Genomic DNA, 23,042 nt, shown 5'->3' on the forward strand with positions numbered 1-23,042 from the left:
TAAGACAGATACATATCAGACTTTGTCCAGAAAAATGAAGTGTTAATAATCTCTAAAATGTTACAGAGAATTGTCGCCTTTTTAAGCTTGTTGAAGAAGAAATCAAAATCACCAAGTGGATCAAATGAAAATCCTTCTGCTAACTCCAAATTGAACACAGATTTAAACAATAAGAACATGGTGTATTCTGTTGCTCATCAGCTGGGGTATGTTTAAAAACTCATTCACAGCATCCGTGTTTGCCAAGAGTTGAAATTAACAACACAGGGATCGGCTGATATCAGGACTGGCTGCATGCATTTCAGGACATAAGCTAACAATGTTAAGGAATTTAAAATGAATGTCTCTCTGGCTCAGAGATGTACAATTAGCAACTACCCTTTTGTTGTTGCTGTTATCCAAACCTGAGGCTTACTAACTAAAGCAAATGAAGATATGTGTACATCAGAATTGTCTGAAATAGGCAAAGGTCCATCTTCTACTGGGAAAATGGTTATTAGATCACAGTTCATTATGTAATGTGTTTCCATGTAGTGATGAACCATAAAGTCACTGAAGGCCAGCGTACAAATATGTTGAGATTTCTAAACTTCATTTTTCTGTTCACCAACACTCATTGTAGCCCAGTGGAGTGTATGTCTGTGAATATACTTAACATTGATCTCCACACACATAATTCACATTCCCTGTTTTCACAGAATTCAGAGGTGGAGAACAAGCAATTACAGAAATGGCATTTACATTTCAGACTGAGCTAACAACATAAAGTAAAGATCTATACATCCTAGGATAGAAGCACAAAAAAACTTAAAAAAAAAATCTATTTAGATTCTGAGTTGAAGAAAGATCTCCCTAAAAAGCTAAAAAAGTAGATGACTAACTTGCATTTTAATTTTCCCATGATGACTATCACTTGTGAGCAATCAGACTGATAGCCATTAGGTGAATTTTACCTTGTGAATGTCTGAATCCTGACAACTATAGTTCTGTTGTCGTATTTCTGCTACTGTTGCAATAGAAGTCGTTTGTGCTTCTAGTGAAACCATCTCAACACTCGATGGCTTGGATACCACCAAACTGAAGGGCTAGGCTCTGGAATCCTCTTGTTAAGACACTTAAGCATCCCCGTCTCATTCCTTCCAGTCACCAGTATGCATAACCTTCCATGTGAACAAAAGATTGCAATGGCAAATGATAGGAAACATATGAGAGATTTCCAGGCTCCACCCAAGACAGAATTAAGGGGCTCAATAATGAAATCAAGTTGTGAGTTTCATTTTATTTCTCCTCCATTTGTAATGAATGAACTAGTTTGAGGTTCATTTCACGGAGTTTGGGGGCAGTCATTTTCACACTCCACTAAAGGACCAAGGCCTGTTTTCCCCAGTGAAGGAGATAAGTCCTTGAGAAAGTTGTTATAAGGTTACTTAGCCATGCATAATAACTCTGAGACTGGTAATTGTCCCTTGTCCTCTGTTCCTATTGGCATGAATCACCACTAGGACAGAAACAGTCAATTTACTGACTGAGGGTTCAGTGTACAGAAGATGGCAAAACTTGTTTCTGCAGCTCTCCATACATGGTGTGTGCTGACAGATTATCATACGTGCTTAACTATGCATACATGTAAACTTCCATGTGACACATTAAATGGTATGCTGCTTTCTGCCAAAATCATAGGCATGAAATAAGACATTAAACTTCAGACAGTGATTGGAGGGCTTGTGTTCATGCACCTGGGCTCAAAGACCCCCATAGTCACACTCTCTTTTAAGAAATATTCCTGCACAATGGTACTTACTTATCACTACTCACTCCCTCAGTAAATCTTGAATATTTCAAGCTCAGAGCTATGTTTCAGATAGAGAACAAGGATTAAGTGAGACATCACTTTTAGTGGTCTGGCCAGCACTTTCTCACAATGCATATTAAATACATACACTATAATTATAGAACATGGATTTTTTTCCTTTTTGTTTTTTCTTGTTCTGGGTGCATATAAGGTAAACACACACACACACACACACACACACACACACACACACATTCATACTCAGAGAGATTAAAACAGTCAAACTTTTATATCCTGGACTAAGGTCTGTCAATTTGTCCATAGCTGAACATGGTGGCTTAGTGAACACATTCATGGTTTCCAGTGACGTTTGTGTGATAGATTGTAGTTATGTTTGTTCTTTTCATGCTAACTTGCCAAGGCAGAAAGGAATGGACACAGTAGCATCCCAGTCACATATGTATATGACAAACATGTGCACTTCAGGACGTAACTGATGTCTGTATCTGTCCTAGAATGAAGCTTGCCGGGACTTATCCTCCTTCATAAATGGACTCTGTTGAAATACAAATGAATTAAGTTATAATCTAAGAGCAGCTGACATGACATCAAGGTGACTCTCAGACTAACCAACCCAGAGAAACATTGGCCACCCCCATGGAGATGAGCCAAATTGGCAAACGAAACATTTTTCTTGTGTCAAACATCTCAATGCCTTAGAGACAAAATTTCTGAATACATTAAAATAAAAGTAAATTCCTTCTTTAAAGTGTAAAAATATACTACCTTGGAATATATGATACAACACAGAATATATGACCTGGAATGCTAACTTTGGGGTTTCGCACACTACAATGGAAAAACAAAGAGGTATTTCAGACAAGGGATGCGAAGACAACACAAGCTGGAAGTTCTGGAGCAACTGACCCGCCGGCAGCCTGGTTTTGATAAATGCGCTTTCTACTTGGCTACTCTGAACTCTGGACTTTCCTTCTGTCTTCCCTTCTGTTTCTGTTACCTGGAGCCAGAATTACTGATTGTCTGGAGAAAGGAAGTGGGGGAGGGAAGGAGTGGGCGGCAGTAAGCAACAGAAAGGCTGAGAGGGCCAGGGAGATCATAGTATCAATAAATCTAATTTCATTTTTTTTTTTTTTTACTGAGGCAGGTCAGATGTTATGCTTCAATCTTTTATTTCAATTGGTAGATATTTCTCTTTCCTGTTTTGTTTTGACAGGAATATCTTCTCAAATTCAATACCTTGACTGAATATCTTTATTATTTGAATGCCATTCTCACTTTTGGGTAGTTTCTGTAAATGCTGCCTTTGCAAAAAGAAAAAAAAAAAAGTAAGGTAAAAGTTAAAATGGATAAATAAATTAGAAGTGATCTATGCCAGGCTTTGTGAAGGTGGAGCCTGGGGTGGCATTCTGACATTAAGCTCCCCCATGCCCCATGAGCACAGGAATAACGTTAAACGTGTAGATAGGGAGGAGCGATGGCCTAGCTGTTTCCAAGTAACAGGGTTATATGGACCAGGAAACCACAAACCAGAAAACAGCATTATCCCCCCAAACTCAGAAGTACCATGTAGTGTTTTGTTTATCAGTTTTCTGCTCTGAGACTTTGCTACTGAAGTACATTTCTGCACAGCCCAGCACCACTGGCGTCACTGAGGTGGCAGAAGCGCGGGCTCCTGCCGAACCAGAGTTCACATCTTAATAAGATCCCTAGATGAGCCACACACGAATGGCAAAGTCTGAGCTATGGAAATGCCTCAACATTTCGAAGCAATCTAGTACGTGAGGCGAAAAAGATAACTAGCTACCCTGACAATCATTTGCCTGCACGCCCATTCATTCACATAGACTTGGTAAACTCCTAATGTACACAGAGGTGGCGTGTGCCAGAGACAGAACCATGAAAAGGCATGTGATCCCTGCTCTGAAAAAGCTCACAGACTGATGGGCAGGACAATTGATTCCACAATTCTATATGTGAAGTATAAAATTTTAAAGAGATGAAGGAAAGTGCTTAGATAATATCAAACATGCTGGTTAAAATTGGGAGTTGAAGTCTGGCTTCCTAAATAAATACATGTTTCACCAGTGTGCTGAGCCATCCATAGTGATTAACTATGCTCAGTTGTTCAGAGCAGGAGGGAGAGAGGAAGGTATCCAGGGCACGGGAAAAAGCAAGTATTAGAAGTATCAGTTTTTTTGTGGCAAAACATATAGTCTGGTAAGTTCTCTGAACAGCTAGAAGCAAACACAAAAGCCTACAGTCAGAGCTTGTGGAAGATACAAGGTGAGACTAGGTCCAGGCAATAGGCAGCCCCCAAACTATGCTGAGCTACAGGAGGACTCTATGACTTTCCTAACAACCATCTGAGGAGTAGGGAGTCTATGAGATCTTTAGAGCAGTTGGGTCCCTGCTGTTGCTCAGGAAAAGATTTCCCTCTATGCCATATAATAAACCTGAACCTCGAGTCCAAGATAATATCACCTGCTGCAGGGAAAAAGAATGCCCACCGAGAGAATACACAGATGAAGGAGAAAGAGGCTCCAACTGCTAAGCCTTCTGTGTCAGCTGCACTGCTGGGCAGATCATGCATGCCAACCCTGCTTGGATAGACAGGGGTAAGGCAGGGTCTGTCTTGGACCCAGTTCTGTTCTCCCACTGACCATGCCAGAGAAGATATGTATGCTCCAACTGGGAAGTAAAATCTCTAGAAAGGAAACATGCCATGAAAATTACAAATGATATTCCTGGAAGCTGTGTGGCTGCTGGGTGAATTCCTATTCTGGCTTGAGGTTACATAGTACAGTTATATTCTACCTTTGCATACATAAGATTTGAGGAGACGGAGATAGGTTTTATGGGAAATGAGGTAGTGCCTTTCCAATTCTGAAGAACATTCTAGGAACAAAGGATGCTCACCCTCTAGATTACTGCTGGGCATGTGACTAAATGTGTTTGCTTGGTAGTAGTTGGATGGTCCATTTTTGCTATTTATTACATATGAAGTCTTTCTCCCTGTATTTTCTCCCTTAACAATTTTTTACTATGACCCTTTCTGTTGCCAGAGGTAGCTTGTTCATATCCCGGCTGCCCAGACTCCTGAAATAATCACACAGAAACTATATTATTTAAATCACTGCTTGGCCAATCACTTAAGCATATTGCTAGCTAGCTCTTATATCTTTGGTTAACCCATTTATTTTATTTTATATTTTACCAGGAGACTCATGGCCTACCAGCAAGGATCCAACTGCAGTTTGCACCTCTCTCTTCTGGTGGCCTCATGGCTTCTCTTTGACTCTACCTTCTTTCTCCCAGCATTTAGTTTAGTTTTCCCACCTAGCTCTATTCTGCTAAGCCACTGGCTGAAACACCACTTTTCCCTTCCTCATTCCATCCACCTCTATCACTTGTTTTGTGCTGATGCATGGTAATAGTATGTCAACAGAGGATCCAGAGCAGGTGAAGGAAACTTACATTGTTGCAGCTTAAATGTTGGACAGAAAAGTCACTGTGCACAGTGATTCACACATACTGACTTTCCTATCCTCACCTGAATGGGCTTTGCAAATAGACCCTACTGCGTTCAGTATAGCCTCCAAACGTCCTACAGATATCATCTAACTTTTTGTTTCATTTTTCTCATCTATGAAATGGAACTAACGGTCTAAAAAACTGTCAGGAGGACTAATTGTGCAAATTCTATAAAACACCTGGCTCAAGTGACACAAAGTTGTTTCTCAATCAAGCTAACTTAGAACCATTAGTATAGGTTTTCTTAATATTCAGGAAAAATGAAATATAAAAGGTTGAAATGGTATTTTCGAGGTGATACAAATAATGAGTGATATTTTGAGATATTTTTATTCATGGGTTTCAATTCTGGATTTGCAACTTTCTTTCATGGACTTCATATACCTCACACCACATCCTCACTAATTGATGCTCGTCCCTGTAGCATGTCTAAGCATGCCCTCACTAACTGTAGCTCTTCCCTGTAGCATGTCTAAGCATGCCCTCACTAACTGATGCTCTTCCCTGTAACATGTCTACCAGGGGCTTATACTACCTACCACAGGGTGGCAATCTAGTCTAGTGACTTCTTTCTCCTGCTGCTTCTGATGAGTCTCACAAGGGGATAATTCATTTTCCCTTTCTTTCAAAGTGTTTTGTGAGAATCCCTAAGCAGAACAGAAAGGTATTATCTGGACAGTATCTGACAAAATGAGGGAACTGAGAAAAATAAACTTTGGAAATAAGGAACTTAGAGCTAAGAAAACAGCTCAGTTGGCCATGAGCTTGCTTGACAAGCATGAGGACATGACTTTGATCCCCAGAACCTGCATTTTAACAAAAGCTGGGCATGGGTAGTTTCAGACTTGTAATCCTTGTGCTGGGAGGGAGTGGTGGATAGATCCTAGGCTTTGTAACCAGGTGGGGAGTCTACTTGAGCACTTCCAGGACAGTGAGAGACCTGTCTCATATAAATTTGTTTGTGGATGGGGTGTGGGTTGGGATGTAAAGATGGCTCAATGCTCAGTGGTAAGGATCATTGTTTACTTTTGAAAGGGACCTGATTTTGGTTCCAGGAACCAATGTTGTAGCTGCCTTAGTTTGGGTTACTGGTGCTGTATTGAAACACCATGAAGAAAAACAGCATGGGGAGGAAAAGGTTTATGCCACTCATGGTTCCATGTAATAGTTCATCATCAAAAGCAGTGAGGGCAGGAATTCAAATAGGGCAGGAGCTGATGCAGAGGCCATGGAGGGGTGTTTGTTGCTTATTGGCTTGTTCTTCCTAGCTTGCTCAGCCTGCTTTTTTCTAGAACCCAAGACCACTATGGTGTCCGGAGTAGACACACCAACAATAAGCTGAGCCCTCCCCCATCAATCACTAAGAAAATGTCCTACAGGCTTGCCACAGCCTGATCTTAGAATACATTTTCTCAGTTGAGGATCCTTCCTCTCTGATGACTCTAGCTTGTGTCAAGTTGGTGTAAAACTAACCAGTGCATCTGATCCCTTGTCAACTGGCCATAAAACACATCACCTTTCAATTAGAACCTTTCTTTTCTCATTTACCCTCAAGATGGTACATTAATATTAATATCACAATATGAAACGCAAGTAACTTTAAAAGTCAGACAGTCTTTACAAATTCAAACACTTCAAATTTTCAGTGTCTTTAATATAATCTAATCTCTTAAAAAAATCCAAGATCACCCTTAAAAGCACAAATGCTTTCAACTGCAGGACTCTGTAAAAATAAAAATTAGGTTAAATCCTTCTAAGAGGAAAGAACCAGGGCACGGTCACAGTCAGAATAAAGCAAAACCCAATTCCATCAGTGGAAATAACTCAATGTCCAAATATCTGGGATTCACTCACAATCTTCTGGTCTCCTCCAAGGAGCTTGGGTCATTTCCCCAGCTCTGCCCTCTGCAGCACACACAAATTGCTTCCTTAGCTCAGGCTGGCTTCACTCTATGGCTGCTTCTGTTCTTGGTGGCCGTCCCATGATACTAGCATCTTACAAACTGTGGGGGTCTCTTGCTGCAGCTGCACTGCACTTTCACCAATACCCATTCCTAGGCTCTCATCAGGGTCTCTCACACTGCTAGACAATGCCAGCTCTCAGCTGATCTTAATAACCCTTTCATGCCTTCAAAACTAGTGCCACCTGGGTGACTCTTAAGCTACCAAGTTAAGCTGCCAGCCTGAGGTACAATCTTGGTTTGTCTGAAACTGTGAGCTAACACTGAAGACTACATTTCCCAGAAGACATCACCTAAATGATGTTGGTCTCTTCTTAATCACAGCTGGCCCAGCTGACCAACATCCATTGTCCCAACAAAGGAGAGGTTTTACTTTAGGGGTTTTGATATCTTGTTAATCACAGCCATTTCTTTTGCTACAGCTGACCGCAGTTCTTCACAGAAAAAAACCTGACAAGGCCATTGATTCCCTCTGAACCTTCACAAACCAGGCCTTCATCATCTGCACTATTCTCAACAATCTTATCTTATAGGATCCATGATCCTATAGAAGAGCTTTCTGAGCTCTCAATACTCAATGGCATCTCTAGCCGCAAATTCCAAAGTATTTCCATAATCCTCCCCAAAGCAACAAGGTAAATAAAGACTGTCACAGCAATACCCAACCATCCTGCTACCAGTATGTCCAGTTTGGGCTGCTACTGCTGTGATGAAATGCCGTGACCAAAGGCAACATGGTCATGAAAGGGTTTATTTCGTTCACAGTTCCATAGAACAGCTCAACTTCAAAAGCAGTGAGTGCAGGGACTCACCTAGGGCAGGTAGCTGGAGGCAGGCTGATGTCGAGATCATAGAGGACACTGCTTACTGGGTGGCTCCTCATGATTTGTTCAGGCTGCTTTCTGACACATCCCAGGACCACCAGCCCAGGGATGGCTACATCCATAATGGGATGACCCACCCCCCAAATCACTAATTAAAAATGTCCTAAGGCTTGCCACAGCCTGGTCTTATGGAGCCATTTTCTCCATTGAGGCTCCCTCTTCTCTGAGGACTCTAGCTTGTGTCAAGAAGACATGAAGCTAGTCAGTACAACAGTTAACAACCATTCTCCAGGCGATCCAATGCTTCTTTCTGACCTCCGTATGCACCGTGTTCACACATGGCACACATATATTCTTGAAAGCAAGGCCCTCACACGCATAAAGTAAGATAAATCTTTTGATTCATCAGCAGATAAATAGAAAAGGTGGATAGCAATGAGTAATTCTGAGGGTGTTCTCTCTCTCCATATGCATGTCCCTCTGTCCCAGGGGAATCCAGAATATTAGAATTCTCCCTCGGTGCATAATCTATGAAAATTCATGTGTTTCTAAAAATTATTAAGCAAATCCTAGATTTCTGGACACAAGGAAATGTCTACACCCCCATATGACTTGGATGATTACTACTGTGGCTGTAGACTTGGTTAAGGACCAAATGACAGAACTAATAACACTATGAACTTCAGGTCACAGTTGAATTACTTACGTCCATCTATGGTCCTGGCCTCAAGATGCACAAGGTCTGGTTCTTTGCTAGACGCCATCACAGACCTATAAAAGGGAGAATCATGAAAAGACCACTTGACATTAATAACTTCACAGGTGTCTCAGTGAAGACCATAGACTGTTAATGCCCACAGGTTTCCGAGCAGACCATAATCCTGGGAACGTGGCAGTGAAATTACCACTTGAAATAAAAATAACAATGCATCCTTTATTTGGCTAAGGCCAGGGTGAACTCTGGCAAGGATACCATGTGCCCTTGGAGCTGAGACTTCAAAGTATGTCCTACTCATTGAATGCATGCACCCTTATTATCACATGACCGACTTCATGAGGTCCTGGATGGCCCATCAGGAAGATGTCAGGTATACAGCTTTAGATAGTTGGCTTGCACTGGGATTTGCAGAGAAAACGGATCGAATTAAAGTTTGCCACTTGAAATTTACAAAAATCTGTGAGCGTCTGTGTATATCATGTGACCCAAGCAGTTCAGAAACACCTGTAGCAGAGTGACCATTCTCAGCAGCGTTGGACCAATGTCAATTAAAAAAATGCAGAGTCACCTCACATTCTCATATGTCCCAAATCCATATATTGATGTAAAAAGAAATCCTGTTTTATACCCCTCAGAGACCATACTGAATGGAAAGGATTATTCTGTTATATAAGTAAGACAGGCAATCACGCTTTATCCCCAAATTTTTATAGAACAGAATCATTTAAGTATAAGTAAGTACATTTGTGCTTCATTTTAAGCAGGATTCCGAGAAATTTAATTGGTTCAACTTCTATAAAGGAAAAAGTCATATGCTGTAGTGCTGTATGCCTCTAGCCATTCAACCCAGCATCCTTGAAGATCTTGAAGACGCAGAGTTCAAAAGCGCACCTCAGTTCAGGACCTGACAGGGAGCTTCAGACTGCAAAGGTGGGCCTCCTCTCACCCCACTGCCTCCTCATCAGCCACACTAAGTCATTTTACCAATCCTAAGGCGCCACATCCATTGCGAGCCTCTCAAGGGTTCTGCTTGCAGTTTAGAATGCTCTGCTCCATCCAGCTTCATCGTAGCTCACAGGGTCTTTTCAGAGACACAATTGAAAGGCAACTTCTGCTAGATATACCCAACTTATAACGATGATTTCATTTCCTTTATACAAATACTTGTTTTATCCAAAATTTCTAAAATATGACTTATATTTTTCATAAATAGCTATTTGTGTGTTTTCCCAAGTGTGAGAATAGCCTGTTAATCTCACCAATCACATTCATACATAAAACCCAGGGACGCAGAAACACACGCATAGCCCCACACACATAGGTGAACACAATAGATAAAGCTACTGGAGGAATTTTGTTTTAAACCATTTACTTGTCCTATGACAGGAAAATTGTAAATTGTGGATTAAAAATAAGTAGTGAGGTATGGGGAACAAGGAAGAAGAAAAGAAAAAGCAATTAGAAGAGGGAGGGAAAAGGAGAATGAAGAAGCACAACGATCTGTAGATTCTTGGAAAGAAGTGAATTAATCAGTGTCTTATGGGCAGTCTCAGAACTCTTTCTATTTGAATTCATTTTCCCAATTCAGAGAGTCTGAGGCCTCACTAACTTAGCTGTTCTTCATTTTTACAAAAGCAGGCTCCTTGTGGACCTATTAAAATCACTGCCAGTAAGAGTTCTCTGATGGATCCATGCTCTGGAATTCAAAATCTATGCTCTAAACATTAATTCCTGCTTTCTTCTCTCAGGAAGCAGACATTTCCTAATAAAGCTTTTATCATTTCACTCAAAGTAACTTGTAACACGAATTTGAACATTTTGCATCACTGGACATAGCTTGAACACATGCAGAAGGTGAACCCCCACCTCCATTTTAGTTAAATATTATGGCGACTCTGGTTCATAAGCATAGCTCTCTGTCTCTCAACACTGAGAGCATGCCCAAATCCATGGGTCGATTCTTCAGACAAGATTCCAAGCCACAAGCTCAAAAATGAGAGGCTGAGAAAGTGGCTCACTGGGTAAGAGACTTTGCTTTGAAACAGAAAGAACTGAATTTGAGTTCCCATCACCCCTGCAAAAAGTTAGGTTCGGTTCACACGCACAAACAGGCACAGCATTGGCAAAGAGAAAAGGAGGTGCAGGGAGCCCTGTGGTAAGGCCAGCCTAGGCTACATGCACAAGCTTCTGGGTTAGTAAGAGACCCTGCCTCGAGGCAATATGATCTAGAGTGACAAAAATATACAGGATGTTCTGCTCAGGCACCTACGTGCTCATTCATGGCTATGGGCACTACACACTCATATGCCTGTACCACACTCACAGATCCCTTGTGTGTAGTTGTGCAAATGTTTGTAAAGACATGAAAATTACTCACACAGAACTCAGTATTTTCTATTATTTCAAATATATAATGTTACTCCATATTGGGACTCCAAAGAATGCTTCTATAAATGATGAGAAACAGTGATTCAGGATTGTTAAAGTGGAGGTTTAAATGACCTTGTCTGTAGGTTTAATGTGAATTTTTCTCCTTTATGAACTAAATTCTTCAGACCTATGTCCATGCTAGTATATCTTCCTGGAATCCCCCAACCTCAGTCCTCTTCGCCCTTCACTTCATTTCTGGGACACAGCTACAGAAGACTGACTTTAAACATATTTTCTTACTTTAGGTAACACATAAGAGAGTCTCCTCAAGACTTCTGGAACCACACCTATACTTCAGAACTTTTTAATGCAAAAATAAGATTTCCAGGAACAAACACACACACACACACACACACACACAGAGAGAGAGAGAGAGAGAGAGAGAGAGAGAGAGAGAGAGAGAGAGAGAGAGAGAGAGAGAGAGAGAGAGAGAGAGAGAGAGATTCCTGGCATGATTGGCTGGTCGTACAGGCATATCATAGCCTCTTGAGAGCCTAAGGCCAGTGGGATCCAAGCTAGCTTGGTCAATGTTGTGAGCAATAAGGAACATTAGCTAATGGCTGACTGAGCCCAAGTCTGGTAGCTGTTGAAGTCTTAGTTTAATTCTGAGAACCCTACCCCAAATATCCTCCTGTTATAGAGCAGGGACTCAGAAAGTAATGTTGATTTTGTCCTTTTCTGCCATTCTATTTTATTTGAAGAGATGAGTAGGGAACTTAATAATCACCCATGAAATCAAACTCCATGTTGGCATAATAAACTCTTTGGGATATCATGGTTGCCTACTAACAGAAATAATATATAAAAATATGTTTTTCATATGTCAATAGTCAAAAAAATAATAAAGTCAATATATAATACCACTTGGTTAGCATGCATTTACCTCTGAGTGTAATCCTTAGCAATGAGAATAATAGGAATAAATATATCATCACTCAAATGTAAGAATGGCATCTCCTGCCTCTGTATGGACCTTGAGGGAAACCGAAGAGAAAGCTTATTGGCCATTCTAGAAATGTGCCACTGATAAAACCGCGACCAAGTCTGTAGTAGCCTAGCACCTCCGTGCTCCTTGTATCTCAAGTTGGTTGTCCCATTGAGAACTTTCAGCATAAAACTCAAGGCTCACCAGAGCTGAGGCTATGAAGAAAACTAAATCTAGCCTGATGTGATACACCACGAAGCCTAGCAGTGTGGTGTCAGCCCTGTGAAATACCACCAGCCCAGTGCAGCCTTTGTAGACATTTTCCACACAGGAACTTGGAAATGTCACTGGTTTATCATTCTCCTGGCATTTTATCCGAGTTTATCCCACTATAATAAAGCTCTTAATAAATGCTGCAGAGCCACAAAATGTCCTCAAGTAGATAACTATAGGGCAAGTATTAAAAAACACTGTGACTAGTAGCACCTAGTTATTCAGATTTAGAAATGCTTTTTACAGAATGCAGGGAACTGGAGTCTGCAGGGACACAGAGACTGCTAGGAAAGGAGATCTCTGCTTTCCTTTTCTTTATTTTAATGGAGGATTCGTGTACCCCCAGAACCTCTCCCTAAACACTGCCTTGGAAGCAAGCAATCCTGTCTGCTACAGACAGAGGAAGCCATGTGCCTGGCAGCTATTAGCAGTAGGACTCCTTGATTTCCTTCTGTACAGCCAGGGCTGGCTCTTCACATGCCATGATAGTTTCTAGTGCAAACATCATCAGAAACCTAGCTACAGCCACAACTTTTATTGTTGAACAAGACAGCTTAGCCTGAGGTCTCATCTGCTGTGCAAGCAGGAAAAACAAGCCGTGTGAAAGAGAAGATGCCCAAAAGTCATTTTACCTTCTCTATCTCCAGAGAGACATGCTTTCTTCTTGCTTCTTTTAGTCTAGAGCTCACTCTGCCACACTGTTTTCCCAGTAACAAAACTACCTCCCATGAGCAACAAATAAAGAAGCAAATGAGCAGACAAGACAAATAAAAACGATTGTTATTCCAACGTGAAATGACGTGCTGAGAAATCAGAATAGAGAGCAACCTTAAGCTTCCCAAGTTCAAAGTCTGCATCTTGTCATTTGTATTCCTCAAGCCAAAAGCCTATTTACACAGAGGTTGTTTTACATAAATTGTGGGTGTGTGTGTGTGTGTGTGTGTGTGTGTGTGTGTGAAGACAAAAGGAGGAATGGGTATCTGATGCAGAGCGCAGTTTCATACAGCTGGGAATGGTAATGACAAGGTGGAGATGGTTGTTGCACAAACCGCTTTGTAGAAGTAAAGCTTTCAGTGTAAAATTATGTTGGAAGGAAACAACTTGCCTCAAGGGTCCAGCCTCTTGCTGTGTGTCTTGACTTTATATGATAGGATATAACAGAAGGTGAAGGACTCAAAAATGGCAACAACAAATGGTTTCTTAGTGAAGAATAACCGAAGCTTGATTCAAAACCAAATGTAAGGGGGCCCTCAGGCGTGTTGGGAAGCACTCACTAGTGAGGTACCGCGCAGATTCACTGCTGGTTTTCCGAATGCACACACACACTTTGCCCTGTGCCCATTTCTCCAACAATGCTGCTGAATGTCCTTTCAACGCCTCTGCTGAGGTTCCAGATGGCATCTTCTAGTCACAGCAACTTTACTGTATGCTCTTTGCTCTCATAGAAGTATTATGGTCTGCTTACAGAGAACAAGGGCTTTCAGTGTCTTTCTACCATGATCCCTCAACATGTAAGGGCTAGATTAATATATCTTTGGATTAAATTACATTAATTATTTAAATTTTTTCCTTTTGAGTTGCTGACAAAATTCCATACTGAACACCACCACCAAAAACATTAAATAAATTTTGCCTTGGGATTAGAACAATATGTATAAGCAGTTTTTAAGTGAACAGAAATATACTTATTACGTTTTGTGTTACAAATTTATGTGAACTATGATTTTCAGCATGGATGATTATAAAATTAAAATATGGATTAATTCTGAAAAATACTTATGCTGTTTTATCCCAAAACATCAAATAGTCACTATTAATATACAGTTTTCTCTTTTGCCTTTAATACATGTTTAAATTACATACATATTCCCCCAAACTATTTCAATACAAAGTCCTTTATTATTTATTATATATTATCAATAAATACTTGCTTTCTATACATATTTTACAAACCAACATACCCAGGATCATGTAAATATTTCTTGGTCAAATAGTGGATAAATGTTTAATGTTTACTCTAGGGGCTCACTTAAGTGGGTGTTAATAGATCAGGACAAAGCTAACTGCTGAACTTAGGTCCATTGTCTTCTATAGTCTTCTTAAGTCATTATTAATATTTCCTGTATCCCTCACAGTTCCTAATTTCCTACTCTCCTTTGCCTCTGTGGTTTCTTAATGTGTATGGAACAGACAGGAATGTGAAGGTCTATATACTATGCACCATGGCCAGGTCACTGCATCTGAATCCCAAATAAAAATCATAGTGCAATGAGATACAGAAGAAAGACTTTAAATGGACGACATACCTGACTCCCTAAGGGGAGCCATAAGGTCAGTGAGATCCAGAGATATAAACTTAAAATAATCAGTGAGTAGTTAAAAAGGAGCTTGTGATTTTATTAACATTTCTCTTTTATCATTTTTAAACTTTAGTGGATCATTTTCTTTATATTTTCAGCTACACATTAATTTTACCTAATAATATATCTAGGAGACAGTTTCTTATCTGCTCATAAAACTAATGGGGTAAATCTCTAAGTACTTTATTACAATCTATTAAATGAAAATCTCCAATTTACTGAACTATTGTCTATTAATGGACCCAATGTAAAAGTGTACATTGAGTGGGGAAAAAAACCCACTGGGAAGACACATGAAAATAACAGCCAGCATCTCTGGGACAGTTCTTGGATTGGGATAACAAATACATCCCCTGTCTATGAATGATTATATAATGTCAAAAAGGGAGATATATTCATGCAATATTTTATAATGATTATTATTAAGTGTTAAGTATGGATAAAAATAAGAGTGTCTTTCAGTATAGAAAGAGACGTCTATCTGTAGACTAGGAGAGAGAGGGAAGGTTTGCTTGGAGTAGAAGATAGACAAGAATTTTTGCATATCTCAAACATAAATATAGTGACTGCCTTACCACCAGGGTTAGGAGGGATCACTAAAACTGTGATCAAATTGTGGCTGGAAAACAATTAGGTGACCCACCAGGAGGACTGTGTCTATGCTGATGTTGCGTTCAGAGGGAGAGCAGATGCTAACACTCCACTAGGGCAAGAAAGGCCATGTTAACCAAGGAACAAGAAGAAAATGACCTTTGTACTCTCCTTTCTTTCAGTCTCCGTGTAGGGACCATGAGCTTCAGATGAGAGGAGAGCACAGACAGAGTTCAAAGGCATTGAAACCTGGGCATTTTTCTGCTGAAAATAACCTAAGCCATAGAGTTATGTCCCTGAGAGACCAAAACATTGGTGCTAGGAAACAGTTATCTCCAAATAATGTTTCATTTGAACATATTAATAAGGAGAAAATGAATACACATGCAATATGTGGTAATTTTTCAGTTATAATGCATATATGTCCTAGGTACTTATGTACGGACAGCAGAAAAATACTCAAAATACAAGAGATGTGAGACTGAAAAGTAATAAACTCTCTGAGTGTCTTACTGTGACATCCATGAATCTCCCTGTACACTTCTGGACCCGTGGAGAAGGAGAGTTAGTGTGGGGTCTACTGCTCTGTGCTGAGCATGCCCAGGGATCCTTCAAACCTAGCACCATGTAGCACGCAAGGCTGACTGAAGTGGGGTGATTGAAGGAAGACCTACTGTGTGTTTGCTAATGTTCTATGCATTAGGGACTAGATAGTGTATGAAACTGAAAAAAAAATACCTGTACCTCTTGAAACTGTAATGATAAAAACAATAAAATCACAGACACACACACACACACACACACACACACACACACATATGTGTGTATATATACGTATATGTATGTGTATATATTTATCTAATATCACAGGTGGTAAGAATATTGCTGGAGGGCTGAATTGGAGATAAAATGTGGAAACCATGAGATTTAACTATATCAGAAAAAAATCAGCCTCTGTTCATAAGCTATGGATCATAGCTGGTGTTTATCTATTAAATGTGAGAGAGATGTCAGATAGGGCAGTGAGGCCAGGCCCTTGTCAGTGGCCTGTTTATCATCTGTCAACAATTTAGATGAGAATGCATGCTGTGTGCTTAAAAATCCACATATGATGCAAATGGGGCAAATCCTGAAAACCACAGAGGCAGTTTCAGTTCTGAAAGCAATTCATTTGCCCAGTTAACAACTGATGCAATCAGATCAGAACCTAGGCTTTCTAATTTCTTCATGCCTCTATATATCAGGAGAGAAAGAAACCAATGTTACTAGTAGTTTTTAATATTAAGTGGATTGGAGATACAGGTCAATGGTAGAGGGCTCGCCTAGCAGTGGAAGGCCCTCGTTACAGTCTTCGGGGCTAGTAATAATGAGCTTGTGTGAAAAGTCCAGGAACTAGGCGCAGCAGCACCACACTCACCAAAGGGTCCCTTGATGAAAGCAAGTTAGAGATGAACAAGTCCAGATTCCTCGTATTGCAGTTTAGAAAACCAAAGCTTCTGAACAGCAGACACCTTCTCCTCAAATATTGCAACTTTTACTCTAGGCCTGGTGACAGACACATGGACAGACAGACAGGCAGAAAGAGAGAGAGAGGACTCGGAAGAGAGATGAATGGGAATAAAGAAAAATATCTCCCTTTTTGTTTTATCGTTTAGCACCTCCATGCCATCTGGGAAGGGCTTCGTGTCATTCAGTGAAAAGATGGGAAGGAAAACTGAAGCACTGTCTGTCTTCTGGAAGAGCAGTTCTCAAGCTGTGGGGTTGAATCCTCTTTGGGGGTCAAATAACCCGTCCACAGGCGATACCCAAAACCATTGAAAAACACAGATATTAACGTTATTATTCATAGCAATTTCAAAACTACAGTTATGAAGTAGCAATGAAAATAACTTCAAGGTTGGGGTCAGCACAACATGGGGAACTGTATTAAAGGGTGACAGCATTAGCAAGGTTGAGAACCACTGCTCTAGAGTCACGTATCTGGGACTTAGTACAATACGGTCCTGGGCATACAGTGGTGTTTCGAGAGTGTGAAAGCAATCTACAATTCTTACTATCTTCAGTACAGACCTTCAAATCAGTCAGATGTGTATTTCTATAATCAGGCAGATGATCATGAAGGCCACCCTAGGGTGCACAACATGACCCTGTACCAAGCAGCAGCAGTGACAGCAACAATAATAACAAGGCAGGAACACAGGGTCAGGCTGAACTAGAACAGCAGGTGCCAGAACCCCCAGAAAGATTGGCTGTGCCATGCGTGTAGCCCTTCCTCCACACTTTGTAACCTACTGACATAAGGGTGTCCTATGGCTTTATGGTCTGCTATACAAACCTCTGGAAAGGTGCTCTAAGAAAGTTGCCAAAATGTACCTTAAATGAGAGAAAACGAGGTCAATTTAGTAAGGTTTGAGGGCAAGAAGAATAGGATCAGGTGAGATGGGAGGAAATTAGATTCATGTTCATCACAGAGACAAAGGTTTCTACTTGCAGCCTTTAATACAGCTATTGTCCTCAGAACCTTGTTTATGAAGAATTTCTTGAGTTCTGAGCACAAGGTGTGAGAGATTTGGTGCCAGGTGAAGGCACTGATTTTTTTCTGTGAAAAAGCTTTTAAGACACTGCTAATTGGCTTTCTGAGCCTCTATTCACTATTTGGCAATGGAAGCCAGTGTGGTAATGGGAAATGAAAAACACACCTTTTTATTTATTAATTGATTTGTGGTTTGTTTTAAGTAAATATTTTACCATAGATGTGAATTCTTAAGGATGTGGCTCCACACTTTAGTGTGCTAGAAATAAAGAGCACATAGGAGAAAAATAAGCGAAAAGGGAGACACGGAGATGAAAAGATGAGCAAACACACGGGGCAGAAGAGATTAAAGACCCCGATGAGGATGACAGATGGAGAGGAAGCAGGAGGAGATGTTATGATGTGCTGTCAGCATTCCACAGAACATGAACTCAGGCGCTCCTGGAAAGCATCACCGTTAGCACATCTTTGCTGATGCTGTAGTAATGTGTTTACTCTTGTGTATGAATTCCTTTCTTTCTTATATAACCATTGTACCACGTCATTAAAAGAACAGGATGTAACAGAACACTTGATGGGCGCTTTGACAACTGTTAAGAAACAGACCATATAAGCAGTCTTAATCCATCATGGAGTGTTGGTGGTGTCCTAGTCTTAGTGTTATAGATGCTGCAGCAATGGTTACTTTTCCATGGCCATGTTTGAGGCCGCTAGCTTTTTTACACCTTCTGTAGAAAGTATTAGGAAATGACGGAACAGTGTGTCATAAAGAATGCACATTTTCTGCTAACATAACATTTTAATTAATAATTTAGGAACCTAAATGGCATGTATAGGTGTGTCTGCTAGTGATTGCAGGAGTCTGCAGAGACCAGAAGAGGATGCTGGGTTCTCTGGAGCTGTAGTTGGGAGTGGCCTGACGCAGGTGCTAGGAACTGAGCTCAGATCCTCTGCAAAAGCAGTACATGCCCATTTTGCTGTCCTTGTAGTAATGTTTCTTTATTATAAGGCTATTCTTACACATACCTTTTCTGTAGAAAGCATCACTGATACCAGTACCAGTGTTCTTATTTATTCATGTTTAACATAGAAAAGGCCCAAATTCATGCCCTGCATTATTTTGAGCACAGTAGTTGTGAAAGTGGAAGCTTTACATACGCGGAATTTGTTGAACAGGACTAATGTCTGAACTGCATTCCCCTGTTCTAGGTATCCTGTTTTCCATGGCTACAAAATTGCTCAGATGTGTATTTTCTCAGAGGAGGGACATGGGTCATTCTGTTTACTCTATAGGTTGGCAACTCAGAAACTATACAGGCATAAATATTCTAACAAAGTTTTCCCCGTCACCATCGAGTCCTAAAGTTGCTCTTCTCGGCACATGATAATGGCTTTGTAACTCAATTATTGGTAATAGTAACATCGTCTGGGATTTATCTACCTCAAATGTGGGTGCTCATGTAAAACTCTTTACCATAAATCTTATGAATGCAGGTTCCGTACACATCCTGGGGCATATCTTGCCATTCCTGTGAAGCCCTGACACTTGTCTCTAAATTATGGGATTGTTTTGCTTAGAGGTGTTGATGTGTTAAGTGCCAGGCCCAACAATAAACAACACGGGGACAGGTCCATTTCCTCTTGTTATTTTATTTAGAGGAAGATAGATCTTGATAGACAGCAGAGTTCTGTTCTCATTTTAAAAGGCTCTTGGCATCCATTTCTCTAGCACTTTGTAGACGAGATCCCTGAAAGTCATAGGAGGTCAGACTGAACGTCCTCTAAATCCTTGAATTCTGAGATTCTGATGTATAATTGTGTCAGAGATGGTCACCTGACCTATCGTAACACATCAGCCACTGTTCTGTGCTGTGTCTTCTCTACTCTACCCTCTTTATCTTACTGAGTAGGTACTAAAAGAGCCTCATCTAATCTTTGATAGGAAAAACAAATATCTAAATCTACCTCATCCCCAAATCTATTCTTCATGGCCACTCATCAAACAAATGGCAGTAGGAAGGCTATTTCATCCATGCCCAAAATATTTAGTTTTTGTTTTATTTTAATATCTTTTAAGCCAGTAGGTGTCTCATGATGACCATAATGCTGAAGTGACATTTTTTTTTACTGATTCACAAAATGATGGTATATATTTATTTACTTAAATTTCAGACTCAGTGGTAATGGAGGATACATGACACTTTCCAGGCATTGTTCAGTGTTCCAAGCATTTCAACGTACTAGGCTTTTAGTTACCCACCCCCGTGTGTGTGTGCGTGTGTGTGTGCGCGTGTGTGTGTGTGTGTTGTGTACTTGAGTGTATTTAAGAGCCTTTTCTGCTCTTCTGTATGGCCCCCGCTGCTGTTTGATGTTTAAGTACAAGGTCAAACTGGTTGACCTACACCTCAGCAGTTTGTTACAGGAAATAGAAAAAGTGTGATTCGAGAAATAAACATCCTCTAAAAGTAGATAATGTGACATATGACAATGTTCTCATCCTTCAGATAAATATACATGCTTTACATTGCATAAGGGGAAATCTCAGTCAGGTTGAAGCATTTTTTTTGTTTTGTTTTACTAAGGAACACTTTTATTTAGCTTTATGCCATGCCTTTGTAAGCAGAATTCCAGAAAAGACATTATGAGTGCACAGCAGCACCCAAGACTGAGTGAATAACCATAATTATGTGCAAACCATTGGGTAATCTTAGGAGCCGTGGAGTTGTAAGCGGGGTGTGTTCACTCTCATCACGTTAACTTCCTCTAAAATCATTACAAATTAGGAAGCCAGCATTATCACCATTCCCCTTCCTTCTTTGACTCTCATTCGCGGCAATGGTTGGCACCTCGACATCAGAGGAATTCTTAGTGGAAATACGGAGTTGTGATTGAATCTCTGTTTTGCAAAGATAGAAAAGCTACTGCCTAGGAAGTCATCATGATAAAGGGACAGGGATCAAGGATGACCATTAGTGAAGGAAGGCTGCAGCAGAAAGGGTGAGTTCATACCACACAAAGGCATGCTCATTCTTATTTGCAAGGAAAACTTGCTAATCACAGGAAAAGGTCAAGGCGCAAAGGAAGGTACAAGGAGCTTGGAAAACAGCACTCATGTGGAGATCATTAACTTCCAGATCAAGTGAGATCAAACACAAGCTCCTCAAGGATAATGAAATGCTCTTATCTAGCTCTCCACGTGCAGGTGCAGCTAATGTCCCAGCACAGCTCCCGAGATGAGTCTCAGAACACCTTCCTGCCACTGTGCCATGCTATTCATCTACCCCCTCACCCCCACTGGTGCTGGTCAGGTCACAAAGCAGGGCTCACACACAGAAGTGGTCAAGAGTAATGAGAGGGGGAAGAAGTGAGAAAGTCAGAAGTCCAAAGAGGATGGTTTCTGATTGTTCTGACTTTCCAAGATACTGTGACAAGAAAGTGTGAGGGTATATCATCACTGCTGTGTATATAGTCTGCATACTTCTATGTACACATGCGTGTCATCTCTGCTGGAGTCAGAGCAGTGTACGAGGTGGATGGAAACATGTGACGGGCAGAGTCTTGGCTGTTAATGAACTTATCTGTTACCATGAGCTGGAAAGGAGGAAATAAAAAGGACATATTTGTGGACTGTACTAAATACTGATTTATTTGCTGAGAGCAATACTATGCCATTTGTAGTTTGCAAAATAAATCTTGGAGAAGAAAACTGACATTTGGGCAAGCTTTCTTGCTTCTAACAGATAGTGAATACTGAATCTGAGATTGAAATTAGACATGTTTACCCTAAACTTAGGCTACTCTAACCAATAACCCTAACAGACTTCAACTGCAGTTCTTGCTAGGCTGTATTCTATTTTGGGGAGAACAAAAATCACAATTAAATTTGAAGAACTAAATAGAGCACCATGAAGTTGTAAAGCGTCAACATCCTCACCAACTATGACAAGGTACTTTGTATATGATCTTTGTATATACTTGGCAACTAAGGTAAGAGAAGAGAATCCTGGATAAGAATAAGAGTCCGCAAGAGTCCATGTACATAGAACACAGGCTGTAAGAGGTCTAAGATTAAAAGCTTTTCTGGTCCATAGCATCATGGAGGCCATGGAGTATATTAAAGTTAGGGTTGCAGCATGGGGCACAATGAGCATGTCCTCAGTCAGGCATACCTAGTTTTAAATTCCATCATCATTGCTTACTAATATGTATCAAAACATAAAGTAAATATCTATGAGACTTTGCTTTTCTATTTACCTTTCTATTTATTCCTCATCTGAAATGAGTATGGAAATATATATGCATAACAAGCATTTTTTATGGATGCTTTTCCATTATCTTTGCCCCTTAAGTTACTAAAGACCAGTAAGGCATTTCTGCCTCATGGCCATTCCTCACTTTCTGTTCCTGTCACTCGCTCCAGCAGATTCTACCCCTAGGTCTAACTAAGGGCATGCCACCTAATCAGGCCCATAAGATTTAGTTATAGGAGTCTGGCTCAACCAAGTTTTTATAGGAATCCATAAGCTATCCAGAGGGTACTTCAACGACTGAGCCTGTAACACAGTGGAAGGTAAAGCTTCTAGGGAGAGTACATGACTTGATGTACTTAATAAGCCTGTTGATCTAGAGGAATATACAGTTAGACCCTCTGTTTTAGTCCCATGAACAAACATCTGTTGTTTTATTGCTTGTGTAGGCTGTATTTCTTACTACATATTGAAAATCTTGATCAATTTAAACAATTAATGCAAATACTTAATAAGCCTGAAAGACAGTTGAGATACAACAAATAGGATTTTTTTGCTTATTGCCAAAGACTGGCATAGGATGTCAGAAGTCTGAGCCATCGGGCAAGCAGTTTATAATTAATATTAAGCCTCGGAGTTGTTATTCAGGAACTGGCAAGCAGGTGCGAAACATCCAGTTACAAATCCCAACAAACTACATTTTTCATCCTCTTATAAATTATCAGACTGCTGACAGAAATACATTTTCAAGGCATTTGGGTACTATGTCTCCAAGTCCATGTTGTTTTTCAATGTTTAATGCATGAACTTGGCTCTTGCTAAACTATTAAACTAAA

At 40.4% G+C, this 23,042-nt stretch overlaps 1 protein-coding gene across 5 annotated transcripts in view; it reads right to left on the reverse strand.

The window, feature by feature from the left end:
• Sorcs1 (sortilin related VPS10 domain containing receptor 1) overlaps positions 1–23,042 on the reverse strand; it is a 504,706-nt gene that overhangs the window by 135,083 nt on the left and 346,581 nt on the right. For all 5 annotated transcript variants that reach the window (XM_038329254.1, XM_038329237.1, XM_038329246.1 and 2 more), the window contains exon 6: positions 8,836–8,900. In XM_038329254.1, coding sequence (XP_038185182.1) covers positions 8,836–8,900 — 65 coding nt within the window. The remainder of the gene's footprint in view (positions 1–8,835; positions 8,901–23,042) is intronic.

The sequence above is a fragment of the Arvicola amphibius genome, chromosome 1 (assembly GCF_903992535.2).
Source record: "Arvicola amphibius chromosome 1, mArvAmp1.2, whole genome shotgun sequence".
In the NCBI taxonomy this organism is placed as follows: domain Eukaryota; kingdom Metazoa; phylum Chordata; class Mammalia; order Rodentia; family Cricetidae; genus Arvicola; species Arvicola amphibius.